General features: G+C 41.7%; 1 protein-coding gene across 1 annotated transcript in view; it reads left to right on the top strand.

Annotated features, from left to right (window-relative positions):
• AAGAB (alpha and gamma adaptin binding protein) overlaps positions 1-16,670 on the top strand; it is a 54,668-nt gene that overhangs the window by 10,049 nt on the left and 27,949 nt on the right. Inside the window, exons 2-5 of the mRNA XM_047074904.1 lie at positions 10,660-10,850; positions 10,990-11,086; positions 11,638-11,727; positions 14,636-14,719. Coding sequence (XP_046930860.1) covers positions 10,660-10,850; positions 10,990-11,086; positions 11,638-11,727; positions 14,636-14,719 — 462 coding nt within the window. The remainder of the gene's footprint in view (positions 1-10,659; positions 10,851-10,989; positions 11,087-11,637; positions 11,728-14,635; positions 14,720-16,670) is intronic.

Genomic DNA, 16,670 nt, shown 5'->3' on the forward strand with positions numbered 1-16,670 from the left:
AGTGAGAGAGAGAGAGAGAGGGAAATGCAAGCTCAAAGAAGTTGTGATCTTCTAAGGTTGTTCAGCCTTGCATGTTGGAGAGCCAAGATTCAGTTCTAATTCTTCTGTATACATGAAACATGATGAATTTCTTGGCAGCCAGAACTGTGTGTATTCAAGGTGGAGGTAGGGATAGGAAAAATTACAGTGAAAGATTTTTCTACAAAGATGAGAACTTTTATGGTTCAAATTAAGTGTACACTTTTCTTTCGTGGTAGTTTAGAGCATTAGTAGATGAACTGTGACAGGTTAAATGATTAAATGAAGACATTTTTTTTTTTTCAACGTTTATTTATTTTTGGGACAGAGAGAGACAGAGCATGAACGGGGGAGGGGCAGAGAGAGAGGGAGACACAGAATCGGAAACAGTCTCCAGGCTCTGAGCCATCAGCCCAGAGCCTGACGTGGGCCTCGAACTCACGGACCGCGAGATCGTGACCCGGCTGAAGTCGGACGCTTAACCGACTGCGCCACCCAGGTGCCCCTAAATGAAGACATTTTTATTGGTGTTCAGTTCGTTTCCTAGTGGAGTCGGGAATTTGACTTTTTGTATAAGGTTATTGTTGATGATGAAATGATTGTAAGGTGTTTGCCTTCCCAATAAATGGCATTCCTGGAAAGAGGGTGGAGAGTATGAGGAGAAGCACCAGTGGAAAAATATTGTGCATTAACCCATGTTGCACAGAACCATTTATGACGCAGAGAGCATTGTATCATCCTGGACAATTCTAAGAGTATCTAGACTCAGACCCTTATTTCTGGGCCATCCAACTGCTTGTTTTTGTGCACAAAAGTAAAAACATCTAGAAACTACGTAGTGGTCATTTGGTTTAAGCTTGCCCTCTATAATTCCTCAACAAATAGTGACACTTCATAATAATGAAATCTGATATAGACCCATTTTTCAAAAGGTTAAGGTATAAAAATTGTTTTGAGTGTGTCTGGCGAGAATGATAATCTGGACGTGACATTGTATTTGTGTTGGAGCCAACGCACACAGATACCACAGACACATCTCTAATAATTACTTATCCAAAAAGCAGGATTGACGTAGGTTAAGACAAAGAGGACAGTTGTCAAACTCTTAAAGAGCCTGTGTGATGTTGTAGGCTCAGTAGCAAATACCCTCTTCAGGGTTTCATTTTCCACACTGACCTGAAGGCTGGTTCTACACAGACATGGGGAAACATGTTACTGTCCTTGGATCAAAATCTGTATGCTCACAGCAGGAACATGTGATCAACCGGTAATAAACCAAGAAAATTACCATTCTGTCTGCATTCTCCTGGGGTCATTCATGGGTTTCGTGGGGGAAAACTTTTTACGAATTGAGCACTGAGGTCTACCTTTTCCTGGCTGTTTTGACTTGAAGCAAGTTAACTTTCCTCCTACAAATATTCAGTCTCTCTACCTGTGCCATCATCGTTCTAAGTCTCTAAAACATCATGTGCCTCAGTCACTTACCTCATCTGTAAAATGAGGACATTATCTTCCAGCTTCCATGATTTTTTTGGTTTTTTAGCAGCTTCATTTGGATATAGTTTAAATATAAGATCCACTTACTTTTGGTGGAAAACATTTCTATCCCCTAGAAGGAAAGCTTGTGACTATTTGCAATCACTCCCCATTCTTGCCCCCAGCTCTAGGCAACCCTAAGGTACTTTGTCTTTATAGATTTGCCTTATGCGGACATTTTATTTCAAAGGAATCCTATAGTATATACTCTCTTGTATTGGCCTTCTTTTACTCAGCCTAATGTTTTCGAGATGCATCTATACTATAGCATGTACTTCATATTCCATTGTATGGGCATACCACACTTTAACCATTCATCAGTTGATGGACATTTGGGTTGTTTCCACTTTGGGGCTACTATGAGTAATGCACTTATGCACATTCAAAGAAGCTACTGTGCTATTTGAAGAAACTGCCAAACTGTTTTCCAGAGTGATGGCACCATTTTGTGTTCCCATCAGCAATGTATGTGGATTCCAGTTTCTCCTCCTCTTCAGCAACACTTGTTATTGCCTGTATTTTCCATTATAGCCATCCTAGTGGGTGTGAGGTGGTATTTCACTGTGGTTTTGATTTGCCTTTCCCTAATGGCTAATGATGCTGAGATTCTTTCCAGGTGCATATAGTCCATTCCTATGTCTTCTTTGGTGAAAGGTCCATTCAGTTCTTCTTCCAATTTTTTTTCTTTTACATTTATTTATTTTTGAGAGACAAAGACAAAGCACAAGCAGGGGAAGGGCAGAGAGAGAGGGAGACAGAGAATCTGAAGCAGGCTCCAGACTCTGAGCTGTCAGCCCAGAGCCTGACGCGGGGCTCAAAACCACAAACCGTGAGATCATGACCTGAGCCAAAGTTGGACGCTTAACCGACTGAGCCACCCAGGTGCCTCTCTTCTTCCCATTTTTAAGTTGGTTTTTTTTCATCTTATTATTGAGTTGTAAGAGTTCTTTAAATATTCTGGAAATGGTCACACATATCATTCACATGTATTTTCTCCTGTTTTGTGGCTTGTCTTTGGGTTTTCTTGATGGTATCTTTTGAAATGCAACAATTTTTAATTTTGATGAAGTCCACAGTGCTATAGTGTTCTTTTTCTGTAGTCCTTTGACCAGGTGTTGCCCAATCATGGTCTTAACCCTTCCTGAAGGACCTTTTAAGTGCTGGGACATTGGATGTGTTAGCTTTATGATGCTCTCCAATGGACCAAGCTTATTTTCATATTTGAATGCAGGGGATACAGAGTAGATGTTCTTCATTAAACTTACTGTGTTTGGGAAAATTCATCTCAGACATGTTTACCTTCTTTCAGATAAGTCAGCATCTGCCGCAGATACTGTCGTCATCCTGAGCAGACATTGACATCTTTTTGTGACACTGACTTGATGCTAATTTGTTAATGAAAAATTATTACTTGAATGTGACAAGTACTCTCCTAATTGGCCTGTCTAGGCTTATGTCTTCTTTTTTTCCCAGAAAACCACCATTCATAAATAATTTTCAAAACATCTAAGGTTAATGACCAAAAAATTCTTATGGTTGAAATAACTAAGATGTTTGAGATCGATCTTATCAGAGATAGATTTTATGTGATGCCTGGCTGTAATGGCGAGTTTCCGTTCTGGGAGAAAGAATAAAACCAACTTTGCATTCCAGAACTTGCATTTTGTTTCATAAACACAGCCATGTCCATTCCACAAGTTCCTTTTAGATCAGGGTTTCCGAGCCTTCACACTGTTGACATTTTCAGCCGGGTAATCCTTTGTTGTACACGTGCTCTCGTATGCACTGTAGGATGTTTCACAATATTCCTGGCCAATGCCCACTAGATGCCAGTAGCATCTAGTGCTGGGATGCCAGCATCCCAACCTGGTACAACCAAAAATGTCTCCAGGTGTTGGCGTGTCCCCAGGAGGGCCAAAATCACCTCCCTATAGAGAACCCTGGCTTAAATGTAGATCTAGAACTGTGGTTTTGAATAAATAAGTAATAGTAATGGAATTCAAAGAAGTCCCTCTCCCCCCAAATGGGTGGGAATGGTTCACGGGCTGTGCCGCTGGGATTGATAAAGTGGTCTTTGTGTTCAGCCCGTAGAACATACAAGCTGGGGGTTCCTCCTTGGCCTTCATAAAACACTTTTCCATGTTCTGTCTCCCCTTGCTGCCAGCTTCTTCCTGTTCTTTTGTGCAGATGTGTCTTACTGCATCATGAGGTCTTCTGGGGGCAGGCACAGACCGTGTTTTCTCCCTGCACATCCCCCCCCAGTTATTTTAAGATGAAGCTGTGGTGACCAATTCCAGATGGCTACTGGGAGAAAGTAAACTAGGGGAGGAGGAGGAGGAGGAGGACTGAGTTGGATTTCCTCTGCTTCAACTTTCAAACTTTTCCACGGTGATCTAAAAAGTCACCCCAGAGCATGTGGAAATGTGAATTTCAAGGGTGACCAGAGAGGAGTGTGTGAGGAAAAGGTAATGAAGTGTTGTAAGCAAACCAGAATTGCTGTCCTCTTGTTCAAGCAGCGCTATGTTGCCCTAACCCAGTTATTCTTCCCTCGGCAACCTAGTACCGCCCCAACCGGCCATCTGTCCCTTAGACTGAACCAAGCACTGCCTGCGCTCACACGGGGAGGCGGCAGGGTGATGGCTCAGAGAATCACAGACGAGGATTTCCCCACACTGGTCCTTACAAAGGCCTGGCCCTAGGCCTGCACAGTTCTAAGCGTTAAGTATCACACCGGTGGAGATGGCCCCTTGTACTTGGGGAATAATCTGTTCATAACTGCTACAAAGTGTGTGACAGCAGGCCCCTTTCTAGGACCTTTCAGGAAATCGCACTATGAGATTGTAACTAGTTGCAACAATATGGAGCCTTGATGATTTTTAAAGGTCTCTCTTTGCCTTTCCTTGCTGGCTAATGAGAAGTCTGGCCTTCATAGTTTTTCCTAAAGCACATTTTACCCGATTCTTTTCTTTCATAATGGCTACTTTCCCCTTCAACTGACGTCAGACTCTGCTGCCTCCTATAATTTTCCTAATTGCTTTCTCTTCTGTCTCAGTCTGTGCCTTAACAATGGAAAAGAAACATTTGAGAAGGCATATTTTGGGAAGGGAGGGGCCAGAGCAGCTCAAGGCCGCGGTCGTTTCCCCGTTGCACTTTTTCTTACCGCCTCTGCCCGTGCATCTCTGGCCCAACCTCTTGTCCAGAGTGCAGCACGTGGGCAGACACCTGAGCCCGGGAGGAGGGAAATGAACACTTACTGGGGGCAACTCAGTGCCCATTGCCTGCCTGCACCTTCTCACGCATCGTTGCATTTAATCTGCAAGAAGCCATTTGAGAAGTGTGTTTGTCCCTTTGCCGGTGAGGAAATGAGACACAGAGAGGTCAATTTTTTGTTCTCACAGAGGATCAGCATTCAAATGTAGGTCTGTCTGACCCCAGGTCTGTGCTGTCTCTATTTTATGGCCTTTTCTTTTTTTTTTTCAATATATGAAATTTATTGTCAAATTGGTTTCCATACAACACCCAGCGCTCATCCCGAAAGGTGCCCTCCTCAATACCCATCACCCACCCTCCCCTCCCTCCCACCCCCCATCAACCCTCAGTTTGTTCTCAGTTTTTAAGAGTCTCTTATGCTTTGGCTCTCTCCCACTCTAACCTCATTTTTTTTTTCCCCTTCCCCTCCCCCATGGGTTTCTGTTAAGTTTCTCAGGATCCACATAAGAGTGAAAACATATGGTATCTGTCTTTCTCTGTATGGCTTATTTCACTTACCATCACACTCTCCAGTTCCATCCACGTTGCTACAAAAGGCCATATTTCATTCTTTCTCATTGCCACGTAGTATTCCATTGTGTATATAAACCACAATTTCTTTATCCATTCATCAGTTGATGGACATTTAGGCTTTTCTCACACTTTGGCTATTGTTGAGAGTGCTGCTATAAACATTGGGGTACAAGTGCCCTCATGCATCAGTACTCCTGTATCCTTGGGTAAATTCCTAGCAGTGCTACTGCTGGGTCATAGGGTAGGTCTATTTTTAATTTTTTGAGGAACCTCCACACTGTTTTCCAGAGTGGCTGCACCAATTTGCATTCCCACCAACAGTGCAAGAGGGTTCCTGTTTCTCCACATCCTCTCCAGCGTCTATAGTCTCCTGATTTGTTCATTTTGGCCTCTCTGACTGGCGTGAGGTGATATCTGAGTGTGGTTTTGATTTGTATTTCCCTGATGAGGAGCGACGTTGAGCATCTTTTCATGTGCCTGTTGGCCATCTGGATGTCTTCTTTAGAGAAGTGTCTATTCATGTTTTCTGTTTTATGGCCTTTTCTATTCTGGTTAGTACTGTCAGTGCAGAGGGGAGGGAGAGGAACCGTGGGTCCCCGGAGGAGTGGATACCAGGGGTGGGAGGTTATGATACCTTGCGGAAAAGGCAGCTTCAGTTCTCGGGGAAAGTAGAAAACCAGCTGCATTCTCAGAAGAGGGCTGATTTCTGGAAGGATCGTCTTGATTTGGAGTGGCAGCTATCATTTCCCTCTGGGCATAGAAAATATGACTTAACCACTGGACAGCTTCTCTTCACAAAGAACGTCGCGATTCATTAAGGGGACATTAATTCTACTGGTGTCAAAAGTGTCCTGAATTCTACTGAAGAAGATAGGATTAATCTAAAGCAGTATCAATGCATTTAAGTTAGAATGGACTTGTTTTGTCTTTTTTGGCTGGAGTGGGTAAGGTAAGGGTTAGTATGTGTGGGGGTGAGAGAGAGAGGGAGGGAGGGATTGCAAATGTGTACTTTTGGTGTTGGTAGAATTCATCTTGGAACTCCAGTGTGCTTCCTAATTCATGCTAGAGTATCACCTCTTACCGATTCTGAACTAAGGATAGCTGTGTGCATGCCTCCTCTGATTTGACTGCTTACCAAATTTACACTCTCTGAGGGAAGCGACATTAGGACAGACGGAAGTACAGAGCGGGTGTGAGGACAAAGCAGTCATTGGGTTGCAGAGCTGACGTGCTTCCTTGGCATACGCCTTTCTTCCGTTCTCTTGAATCTTGTCCCTGACTTGCCATGTGGGACTGTAGGGGAAAGAAGTTCACGAAAGAAGCAAGAAGTAAATCGGAGTGGCAGGAGAACTGGTGGCTATGTGTACCCGTTTCTCAAACAGGGCAAGAGATTTATACTTGCACTTAAAGCCGGGGGAAAGGTTCATACTTGCTCCTGGAACTGGGTTGACGTTTAACTTCTCATCCGAAAACACTACAGGTTACTATTTTAAGCTGTGAGACCAAGTTTGTGGCAACAGACTGGCAATTCATCATCTCGTATTTGTCTCTTAAACAATGATGTACTGCAGCTCCACCAGGTGGCTGCCAACAGCGGGAAGGAGACAGGCCAGCATCCACCAGGCCGAGGGAGAACTGCTCTTGACTTCATTTGTGTATTGTTTTGACTACATCAAAATTCATTTTAGTGAAGGGCAAAGAAGGGAAAAGAAAAAAAACACATTGCGGGTTTCTCTAGGAAGTCTGGCAAAAAACCAAACAGCAACAAAAACCAAAACACAATCACTGTAACTCACTTATAACATATAAATACCCAAAACCCATAGACAGTTTTCGGATGGGTTAATTGTGCTTCAGGCTCGTATATTCTGATGCCTTTGTTCTGGCTATTATTTTTGGTTTTCATGAAAAAGTGGGAGATACTGTAAGCCCATAGGTTAGTTTGGGAGTGTGATCTAGCTCGGATCCTGAATATCACCAGTATTGCATCACAGTGTAGTAGGGAAAAGTGCTGGTGACCTGAGTTTCCTTTTAGGCTCTTCTCCCTTAGGCAAGTGGCTTCTCTTTCTCCTCCTCCCCTCCCCCTCCCCCCTCCCTTTTTTTTGGTCCTCAGTTTTCCCATCTGTGAAATGAGTAAACGGTACTGGCTCATCTCCAGAAACTTAGTCATGTGCATAAGCGTTTGAGCAATTCTTGTTTTAACGTGGAAAAGAATAAACTTGTTAGACGTTTGAAACCAAATAGAAAAGACAAGTAAGTGAGAAAAGCCATATTTAGTGTAGACATTTACATTTTTAAAATTAAAGTGTACATTATGAAATTGATGACAAAAAGAATGAGGCCGTTCACTTTTGTCTACTTGTGAGATGGCACAGGTGTGATGATAAAGTCCATATTCAGCCTCTCCGAAAATATCTGATTGGACATAAAATGTTACAAATGAAACAATCTGATAAGTGGATTGAGCCATCAAGTTATTCCAGGGAGCACAATAAGGAAACACACACACCCAGCTAGGAAAACACTGACAGGTGAAATTGATTTTCCCAGCCTATTGGTTCTGTTCTCATCCAGGTGTAGAGAAAAGAGAAATTGCTTCTTTCTGTGTGTTCGGTAAATATCTTAATCACTTGGAAATCAGAGAGGAGACAAAACTAAAATTGTAAGAGCTCTGAGAAGCACATGGGTCTGTTGTCTTGTGCTCTATGCATTGATTAATAAAACGAACCACGCTTAATGGATCCCAATGTCCTAAACTGCAGTCAGTAAGGAGGTGACCCCTTAATTGGTTTTATTTTTCCAGGTTAGTTGAAGACTGCGATTTCAAAAACTCATAGCTGAAATTTTATTCCAATTTTTAACAAGACAAGCGGTGTAGGAAATCTCAAGAACCGCCTGTCGTGACAGCAGGAGTTCTGGTCCCACTCTTTGTCCTTTGCCCCATAACACGTGGAAACAGTATTTTACTCTCTGTATTCCCTACTTAAAAAAAAAAAAAGTTAATTTGTTCGTTATTTAAAAAAAAAAAATGCCCATGAATGAAGAAAACAGATTCCATATGGTAGCTCCTCCTACCCTTAAAAAATCAGTTTATGCAATTTTTGCTACTCCCCTTGGTTTGGTTTGCCTTCTTCCATATGTGCTTTTATCGGCATATTGCTGGACCACCTGCTTGGAGTTAGGAAGATTAGCTTTGAATGCAACATAGACTTTGATCTAGGAGGTTTGGTGGGTTTTTTTTTTTTCTTTTTCTGTGAGACACTTACATGAAAACAGAATCTTTGATTTTTACACTTTATCTGTTCTTCCTGCTCATTTCCTACCTGAACTTGTCATAATGCTCCATGGAAGACATTGCAGCTGGCTGCTAAGGAATTGCTTGATAATTAACGAAAGATTACTTTATGTAGAAATTAAGCAGCAAGAACTGTCGATTTCTTGAACAGACAAGACAAATTCAGATTTTCAAATATTGGCATAGACCTATGGTAATTTACAAGTAACAATTCTGGTTGCAGTGAAAAATTTTAGAAAGTTAGTTTCACAGTGTGTGCCATATGTCAAATGTAGTCTTAAGTTTATTTTAAATTTAGTTATTTTAATTTTTTTTTAAAAAAGGAGGGGTTTTATTTTCAGACCGTTTCCTCCTAATAACCACACGAAGATAGTTTACCAGTGAAAAGCATGCATATATGCACGTACACGCTTTGTAAGTTACTATACATTAATCCTAGCAGTCTTTTGGACTACATAATTTCCCCAGATCTTTTTGTTTGAGCAAAAACTATGGCAGTGTTTCAAATACATAATCTTAGCTCTGGAACTGAAAATTTAGCTTCTAGTTTTCTATGTCCTGCTAACTGTCAGTTTGAGGAATATTTTATAAAATAATATTCATCTTACTTTGCATTGAAAAGGAGTTTGTGGCCATTTTGCCATATATTCTCTTTTTTTTTTAAAATAAAGTCACTTTTTAAAAATGTTTATTTTTGAAAGAGAGACAGAGCATGAGTGGAGGAGGGGCAGAGAGAGAGGGAGACACAGAATCTGAAGCTGGCTCCAGGCTCTGAGCTGTCAGCACAGAGCCCGACGTGGGGCTCGAACTCACGAACCATGAGATCATGACCTGAGTCGAAGTTGGATGCCCAGCCGACTGAGCCACCCAGGCACCCCTAAAGTCACTCTTTTTTAAAGTTTATTTTGAGAGAGAGAGAGAGAGGGAGGGCAAGAGGGAGAGTGGGGGGAGGGGCAGAGAGAGAAAGCTAATCCCAAGCAGGCTCTGTGCTGTCAGTGTGGAGCCCTGCTGGGACTTGATCTCATGAACTGTGAGATCATGACCTGAGCTCAAATCAAGAGTCAGGCACTTAACCGACTGAGCCACCCAGACACCCGCCATACCTTCTTATAAGAACCCAATTTTAGTGGCATGTTATTTTACCTCTTTAAACTTACTTTCCACATAAAACATAGGTTGTGGGTATGGATGTGAGAGATGGGAGGTTAGGGTAGGACAGTTTCTAATGTTTTCCACTTCTGAATACGTTACGGCATTACGGAAGCAAACTGCTCAGTGGTTCCATGTCCTCATCTATATTTGTTCATTGTTGATTTGGCTTTTACTGTAAGAATTTCATTAGTAATAGCCGCACTGCACATGGGTTTCTGAAAGATTTAGTTACATCCTAAATAAATTTGCTTGGCTGTTATGTCTTTAAATGATGCCAAAAGTGTCTTTATCGAACAAAAATTTGAGTTGGCTTTCGAAGAATCTGAACAAGGCTGAATATAAATGGAATTGGGGTCATTTATCAGAATCCATTCTTTTCTATCTTTAGTTGAATTAATGTGTAAGCATTTGGCCCAAGGAATATGTGTAGCTTTTATTTTATTAATGGTTTAGCCTTACTGCTGCCTTCCTTTCAGCTTGCGGTAAGTACACAATAGTTCCAGATTCCTGAAGATTCTTGTAATCTTGCCTCTCACATGAAGTATGTAGGCAATAAAATAAACGTAAGCTGTTCTTTCTTTTCTGCTTGCTTTTTTCTGGGTGTTTGGCTAAATAGCTCTTTTGTTGCCTCTGTCTGACCTAATCACAATCGTTCGTGTGTTCTTAAAAGAGCCGATGAGTTCGATTATGCCACCATTACTTTCACAATCAAATGATAGAGAAGGAAATACCCTGATAAATGGGGGGCTTTTTGAAATCTTTACCGAAAGAGAAGCAGCCAGAGTACCCCGTTAGTCTGATACTTGACCGTGAAACTTGACCAGTGTGTATCAGTTTGTGCACTTTCCATGCTAACGTTGTGTCCTTTTGTTCAGATATCCTTGGAGCAGAAGATCTTCTCATGGAAGTGACTGCCGATGATGCCGTGAGGTTTTACCCCTGGACCATTGATAACAAATACTATTCGGCAGACATCAATCTGTGCGTGGTGCCAAACAAATGTCTCGTCACTGCCGAGGTGGCGGAGTCCGTCCAAGCGTTGGTGGTTTACTTTGACAGCACGCAAGTAAGCTTTGGTTTTCCAGGGACCTTGAGGAGGAAATTATTTTGTGCTTCCCCCCACCCCCACCCCCCGCCTTTTCCATGAGGTCTCTTACTGTCTCTTTTTCTGGGTTGGTTGGTTTGTTTGTTTTTCCTCCCTCCAGAAATCTGGTCTTGATAGTGTTTCCTCCTGGCTTCCACTGGCAGAAGCATGGCTACCTGAGGTCATGATCTTGGTCTGTGACAGAGTGTGTGAAAATGGTAAGGCGTGCCAACGGGGCTACGGTTGGTACATACAGTTGCTGTGCCTTGGGAAGCGGAGTACTTTTGTTCTCTTAACTTAGTATATCTCCTGTGATTTTATTACTGTATAGAACTATTTTCAGCTATTTCTCTTTGGAATCTTGTAATACTTACATTTTATTTTTTGTGAACGGACACTTGGGGTTTGAGATACCATCTTTTTTGTTTTAAATGTTTATTTTTGAAAGAGAGAGAGAGAGACACACACAGAGTGCGAGTGGGGGAAGGGCAGAGAGAGAGGGAGACACAGAATCTGAAGCAGGCCCCAGGCTCCAAGTTGTCAAGCTTTGAACCCACCAACCATGAGATCATGACCTTAGCCGAAGTCAGATACTTAACCGACTAAGCTACCCAGGCACCCTGAGAAATCATCTTCTTTATATTACTTTATTTTGGGTGCCTTTAGAATAACCTTGACATTAAGGGCAGCACTGAGATTTGTGGAGAGTATTGCAGCAATATTCTGTTTGAAAAATTTTTTTACTTATGAAGATTCTTTTGCATGTTAGGTGTAAACCGACAAAAAGCTCAAGAATGGTGTATCAAACATGGCTTTGAATTGGTAGAGCTTAGTCCGGAAGAGCTGCCGGAGGAGGATGGTAAGTATTTATGTGTCAGGAGAAACATGGCGTTTGGATTCGGAGATGAGGGAGCATTTTAATTTGGGGAAGAAGAATCGAAGTGAAATTAAAAAAATATTTTTTCCTCAGCTGTTTGAAAAGATTTGTGCAAAACCCATTGATGTGGTCTTACTGGTAATCAGATAATCCATTTATTTGTCTTCACCATGCATGTTAGGACTTTTGAAATACTGTGTGTTTTTCTTACGGATGAAGATAGAGGATTTCTACCTTAAATCTCAGTCATTTCCCCAATCTCTTATACTTTCTCCACTGCCAAAAAAAAAAAAAAAAAAAAAAAAAAAGAGGGTTTGACCTATATTCATAAATAGTTAATGTTCCTTATTTTGAATTCTTAATATCCTAAGGCTGAATTTCCAGGGACCTTAGGAAGGGCATGTCAGCCCTATTTTTATGTCTTTTGGACATTTGAAACTACAAATAGACCCAGAATCCCCACTCCTTTCCCCCCGGGGCAGCTTTTCACTTACCTGCCTTCCACTATACTCTGGACCTTTTGTTTCTTCCCACATCTCTCTTCCCCCCCCCCCCCCTTCATTCCTCTTCTTACCTTCTCTGCTTCCAAATATACTTGTGCTCCCTGCTGTGGGACCTACCAAGATAAGACAGGTTTTGGCCCACCAAAACCTCATAATCTAGTACAAGAGATAAACGTATATGAACAATTGAATTACCAAGTGGAATATCATAAATATTTAAAAAAATATATATTGGTGCTGTGGTATTTCAGAGATGGGAGAGATCATTTCCGTTTAGAAATGTGAAGACTGTGTTGGCATCATGAACTCTGACCTCTCACTTGTTCCATGGGGAAGAAATGGAAAAGGTGCTGGGCTTGTAGTTAGGGGACCAGTTGGGGTATAGCATCGAGAAGATGCCAGTTGTTACAAAAGATATTTTAAGGCACAACCAATATGGATTAAAGCACATAGATAGGATAGAAGTAATCATTACATGAAACCTACCTAATTTTTTTGAAAGGAATTAAGAAATATCTTTTTATATTCTGGCTTATTTAGAATTTTTCCAAAATGTTACCTTTGGAAATAAAACCGTGCCAGAGAAGAAGAGGACAAAAATGAAATAAAAAGGCTGATTTTTGTCCCTGTACATTTTTAATAATAACTAAAAATGAACAAGTACAGTTTCTCTTCTCACATCTTTCCAAGTCCCCTAAAACTTGTGCTTTGTTTTGTGTATATGAACATGTACATAATTGCTTATTTCTGGCACTAGAATTTTCTCATCTTAGTGTTGCCCCTGAGAGTCAACATTTGAGTCATTTATTTAAATCTGTTTTTATTTTGTAATTTCTCCTCCCTTATACCACCACACACCTCCTTGCTCCTTGTCTGAACAGTGCTCTTGCATTAATTTAGCTTAATATTAAAATAAACTTTTAACATATCATCTTTAGGTGAAGTGATTAAGTCCTCCCTAGAAGTTTTAAAAACAAACTGTATGCTTTGTATGCGTGTGTTCTAACCCCAGGTATGAGAATTCATGCTTGTTTGGATTAACTTTCATCTTCCTGGTTCTAGCTCTTTATGTCAGACCCTTTTTATGGCTTCTGGTTCTGTCATCTGAGGTATTCTTCTTTTAAGAACAGAATTATTCATAGTGAAGATAAACCTGCCTTTTTATTTCCTCATTTAGACACGACGGCAATAAAATTCATCTTTGTGTTTTCAGTTTAAGCCTCACCGTATTTGTTGGGTTGGTAGGTTGGTATCTTTCAAATGATTCATCCATCCATCAGTAGTTACTGAGTGCCTGGTGTCCTTCAGGCGCCACATTAGCTGGTGGTTCCCGCCAGCCTTTGTCGGGGGGCGGGGGAGGGCGGCTATGCACAGTGGTGTCAGCCCCACTTTTCTTTGAGAATGGCATATGTGATTTGCCCTTGATCAAATAGCTAACAAGTTACAGAGCCTGAGTTCAAATTCAGATCTTCTGACTTCTAATTCTGTGCCAGGTCAGGCCACTGGACACAGGTTCTACATGGATGGTGCCCTGTAAGCTCTTAGGAGACTTTGTCTTCCAACCACATGAAAACTTTTTCTGCCATTATTTTCCATACAGTCTTTCATGTTCAATTTCCATTGTACACATATCTGCAAGCCAAGAATGTCATCTTCTTAGTGTGCTAACCGGGATTATTGCCCTGTTATTTTGAATAGTATCAGTTAAATTCCAGAAGCAAGATAGTACGAATACTAAACCGGCAAAACTGAGTTGTTGGTTTTGATTTTTAATGACCCTTGTCTGTCTCCTACACTTACAGTAATTTTACTTCTCACCCTTAAACTGTGTCTCTCTGATAAGGAAATTGTTCTCCAAAACCTGTTATAAACAGTGATTGTATTCTGTGGTTCCCAGAAGAAGATAGGGCATTTACAGGATTTTATGGCATTACCAAGAGGACCTTTCCTGCCTTCAGGAAACTCATTCTCTATAAATAACCAAAATTGGTATTTCTAGTGGTATGCCAGGATTGTGTAATTAACAGGAACTAACATTTTTAGGAGGATATGAGTGGGTTCCATTGTGAGGTGATAGAGATGACTTTATCATATAAACCTTTTCTATTGTGCATTTATTTCATTGATTTAGTTTCACGGATATTCCTATTAGGAGCTCTGAGCTCTGCATTTATTTTTTCTTTATTACGTAACTTACAGTGTGAAATACCAACTAAATAAGCAAGATAATATAATTAATCCACAGTTACACTTCCTTGGGGGATACACCCACACACACCCACACACACGTATATACGTACACACACATATATATATACATACATACACACGTATTTATGTGTGTATAAATGTTTGTATAAATGTATCTATTTCCCCTTCCTGATTAGATGACTTCCCAGAATCTACAGGAGTAAAGCGAATCATTCAAGCCTTGAATGCAAACGTCTGGTCCAATGTAGTGATGAAGAATGGTAAGTAACTTGGTACTAAAAGTCCTAAGGAGTTATTTTCCTCTTGTTCCTTGTAGGTTTTAAATTATTTGGATATATGTGGGACCATGAGGATTACATGAAATTTGTAGATTTGTTCAACTTTAAGTCCCCAGTTGAAGGAAGAGCCAAAAGTAACATTACTAAGAATTTATAATATGTTTATTTTTAATTTTTTTTGAACGTTTGTTTATTATTGAGAAACAGAGCATGAGCAAGGGAGGGGCAGAGAGAAGGGGAGACACAGAATCCAAAGCAGGCTCGAGGCTCTGTGCTGTCGGCACAGAGCCTGACGCGGGGCTCGAACTCACAAACTGGGAGATCATGACCTGAGCTGAAGTTGGACGCTCAGCCGACTGAGCCACCCAGGCGCCCCACCTTTTTTTTATGATATATGTTTAATAGTTAATTCAGTGAGGATTTAAGAACCTAGAGCTTGCTTAAAATATGCCTAGCATTGTCTTTGGCTTTGAGAAATACCCCCAAAATTAGAAAACATGAACCCTATCCCTAAGGAGCTCATAGTCCGGCTGTGGGATCAAAGTGTGCACTTTTAACATGCTGGGTAATCAGGCGAGGCAGTCTTTGATGAGTGCAGAACGACTCATACAAGCAGTAAACACATGGAGGTCACAGATGTGGTCTTTGCGGTGGGCATGAGTATATAGATCTTCACGGTGAACGCAGGTCTTGGCAGTGGTGTTCTTGGGATGGTCCAGATTTGGGTTATTGAAGGGGAGAGTGACAAAAAGGGAGGAAGCATGGCATCAAGAGTAATGGTTGTATGTTCCAGGGTCACTTAGCAGTTGGAGCTAGCTTAGGAGAGAGAGACCTGACTGCTAGTCAGGAGAATCTGGAGAATCTGGACTTTTTCCTATAGGAATTGGTGAGTCACTAGAGGTATTGTAACCAGAGTGACACAGAGAAGTTGGCATCTTTCAAAGGGTAATGCGATGGCGGTGTGCAGGGGAGTGTGGCGGTTGAAGCCGGTGGAGGCAGAGCCAGAGTGAGGAGGTGGGGCCTGGACCGATGTGGCGCAAGTGGCCGTGGGGCGGGAAGCTGGACCCGAAATGCAGTGTGAAGGGGGTAGGCTGCTTGGTGCACATTACCCTCTTATTGTCTGTATTAGCTTGCTCAGGCTGCGGTAACAAAGTACGGCAAGCCGGAAGCTTAGGACGACAGGTGTTTATGGTCTGACAGCTTTAGATGCCAGGTGTGTGAAACCAAGGAGTCAGCGGGGCCATGCTAGGGAAGGATCTTTTCGCTTCTCCCGTCTCGCGGTTTTTGGGCTTGTGACCGTCTCCCTGTGTGCCTGTCTGTGTGCAGATTTCTTTTTTGTGTAAGGACGATAGTCATGTTGTGTTAACGGCACACCCTACTTCAGTGTGACGTCATCTTAACTAATTAATACTGCAAATAGGGTCACATGCGGAGGTGTTAGGAGTTAGAACTTCAGCATGTGAATTTGGTGAGGAATACAGTTCAACCCATAACTTAGTCCTTTAGGAATTGCTGATTGTGTGTTTCTGTCTTGTAGCACCTGGCTGTCTCAGCAAGTATGCTATGGGAGGTGAAACACTACAGAAAGCGATGAGAAAAACCCTATTGACACTGAGCTCACCCCATCTACCCTGAGATACAAGAGTCAAGTGGAAGATCAGTTTTAAAAAGTTTTTTTTAATGTTTATTTATTTTTGAAGGAGAGAGAGAGAGAGAGAGCGAGCATGAGTGGGGGAGGGGCAGAGAGAGAGGGAGACAGAATCGGAAGCAGGCTCCAGGCTCTTTGCTGACAGCACAGAACCCGACGCGGGGCTCAAACTCATGAGCTGTGAGATCATGATCCAAGCCAAAGTCAGACGCCCAACTGACTGAGCCACACAGGTGCCCCAAGATCAGTTTTATAGAAGTAAAATATTTCATCTCAAGTTTTGGT

This window comes from Lynx rufus, unplaced genomic scaffold (genome assembly GCF_022079265.1).
Source record: "Lynx rufus isolate CCGP_SWC_20201006 ecotype Redwood Valley unplaced genomic scaffold, mLynRuf1.p SCAF_13, whole genome shotgun sequence".
Taxonomy (NCBI): Eukaryota; Metazoa; Chordata; class Mammalia; order Carnivora; family Felidae; genus Lynx; species Lynx rufus.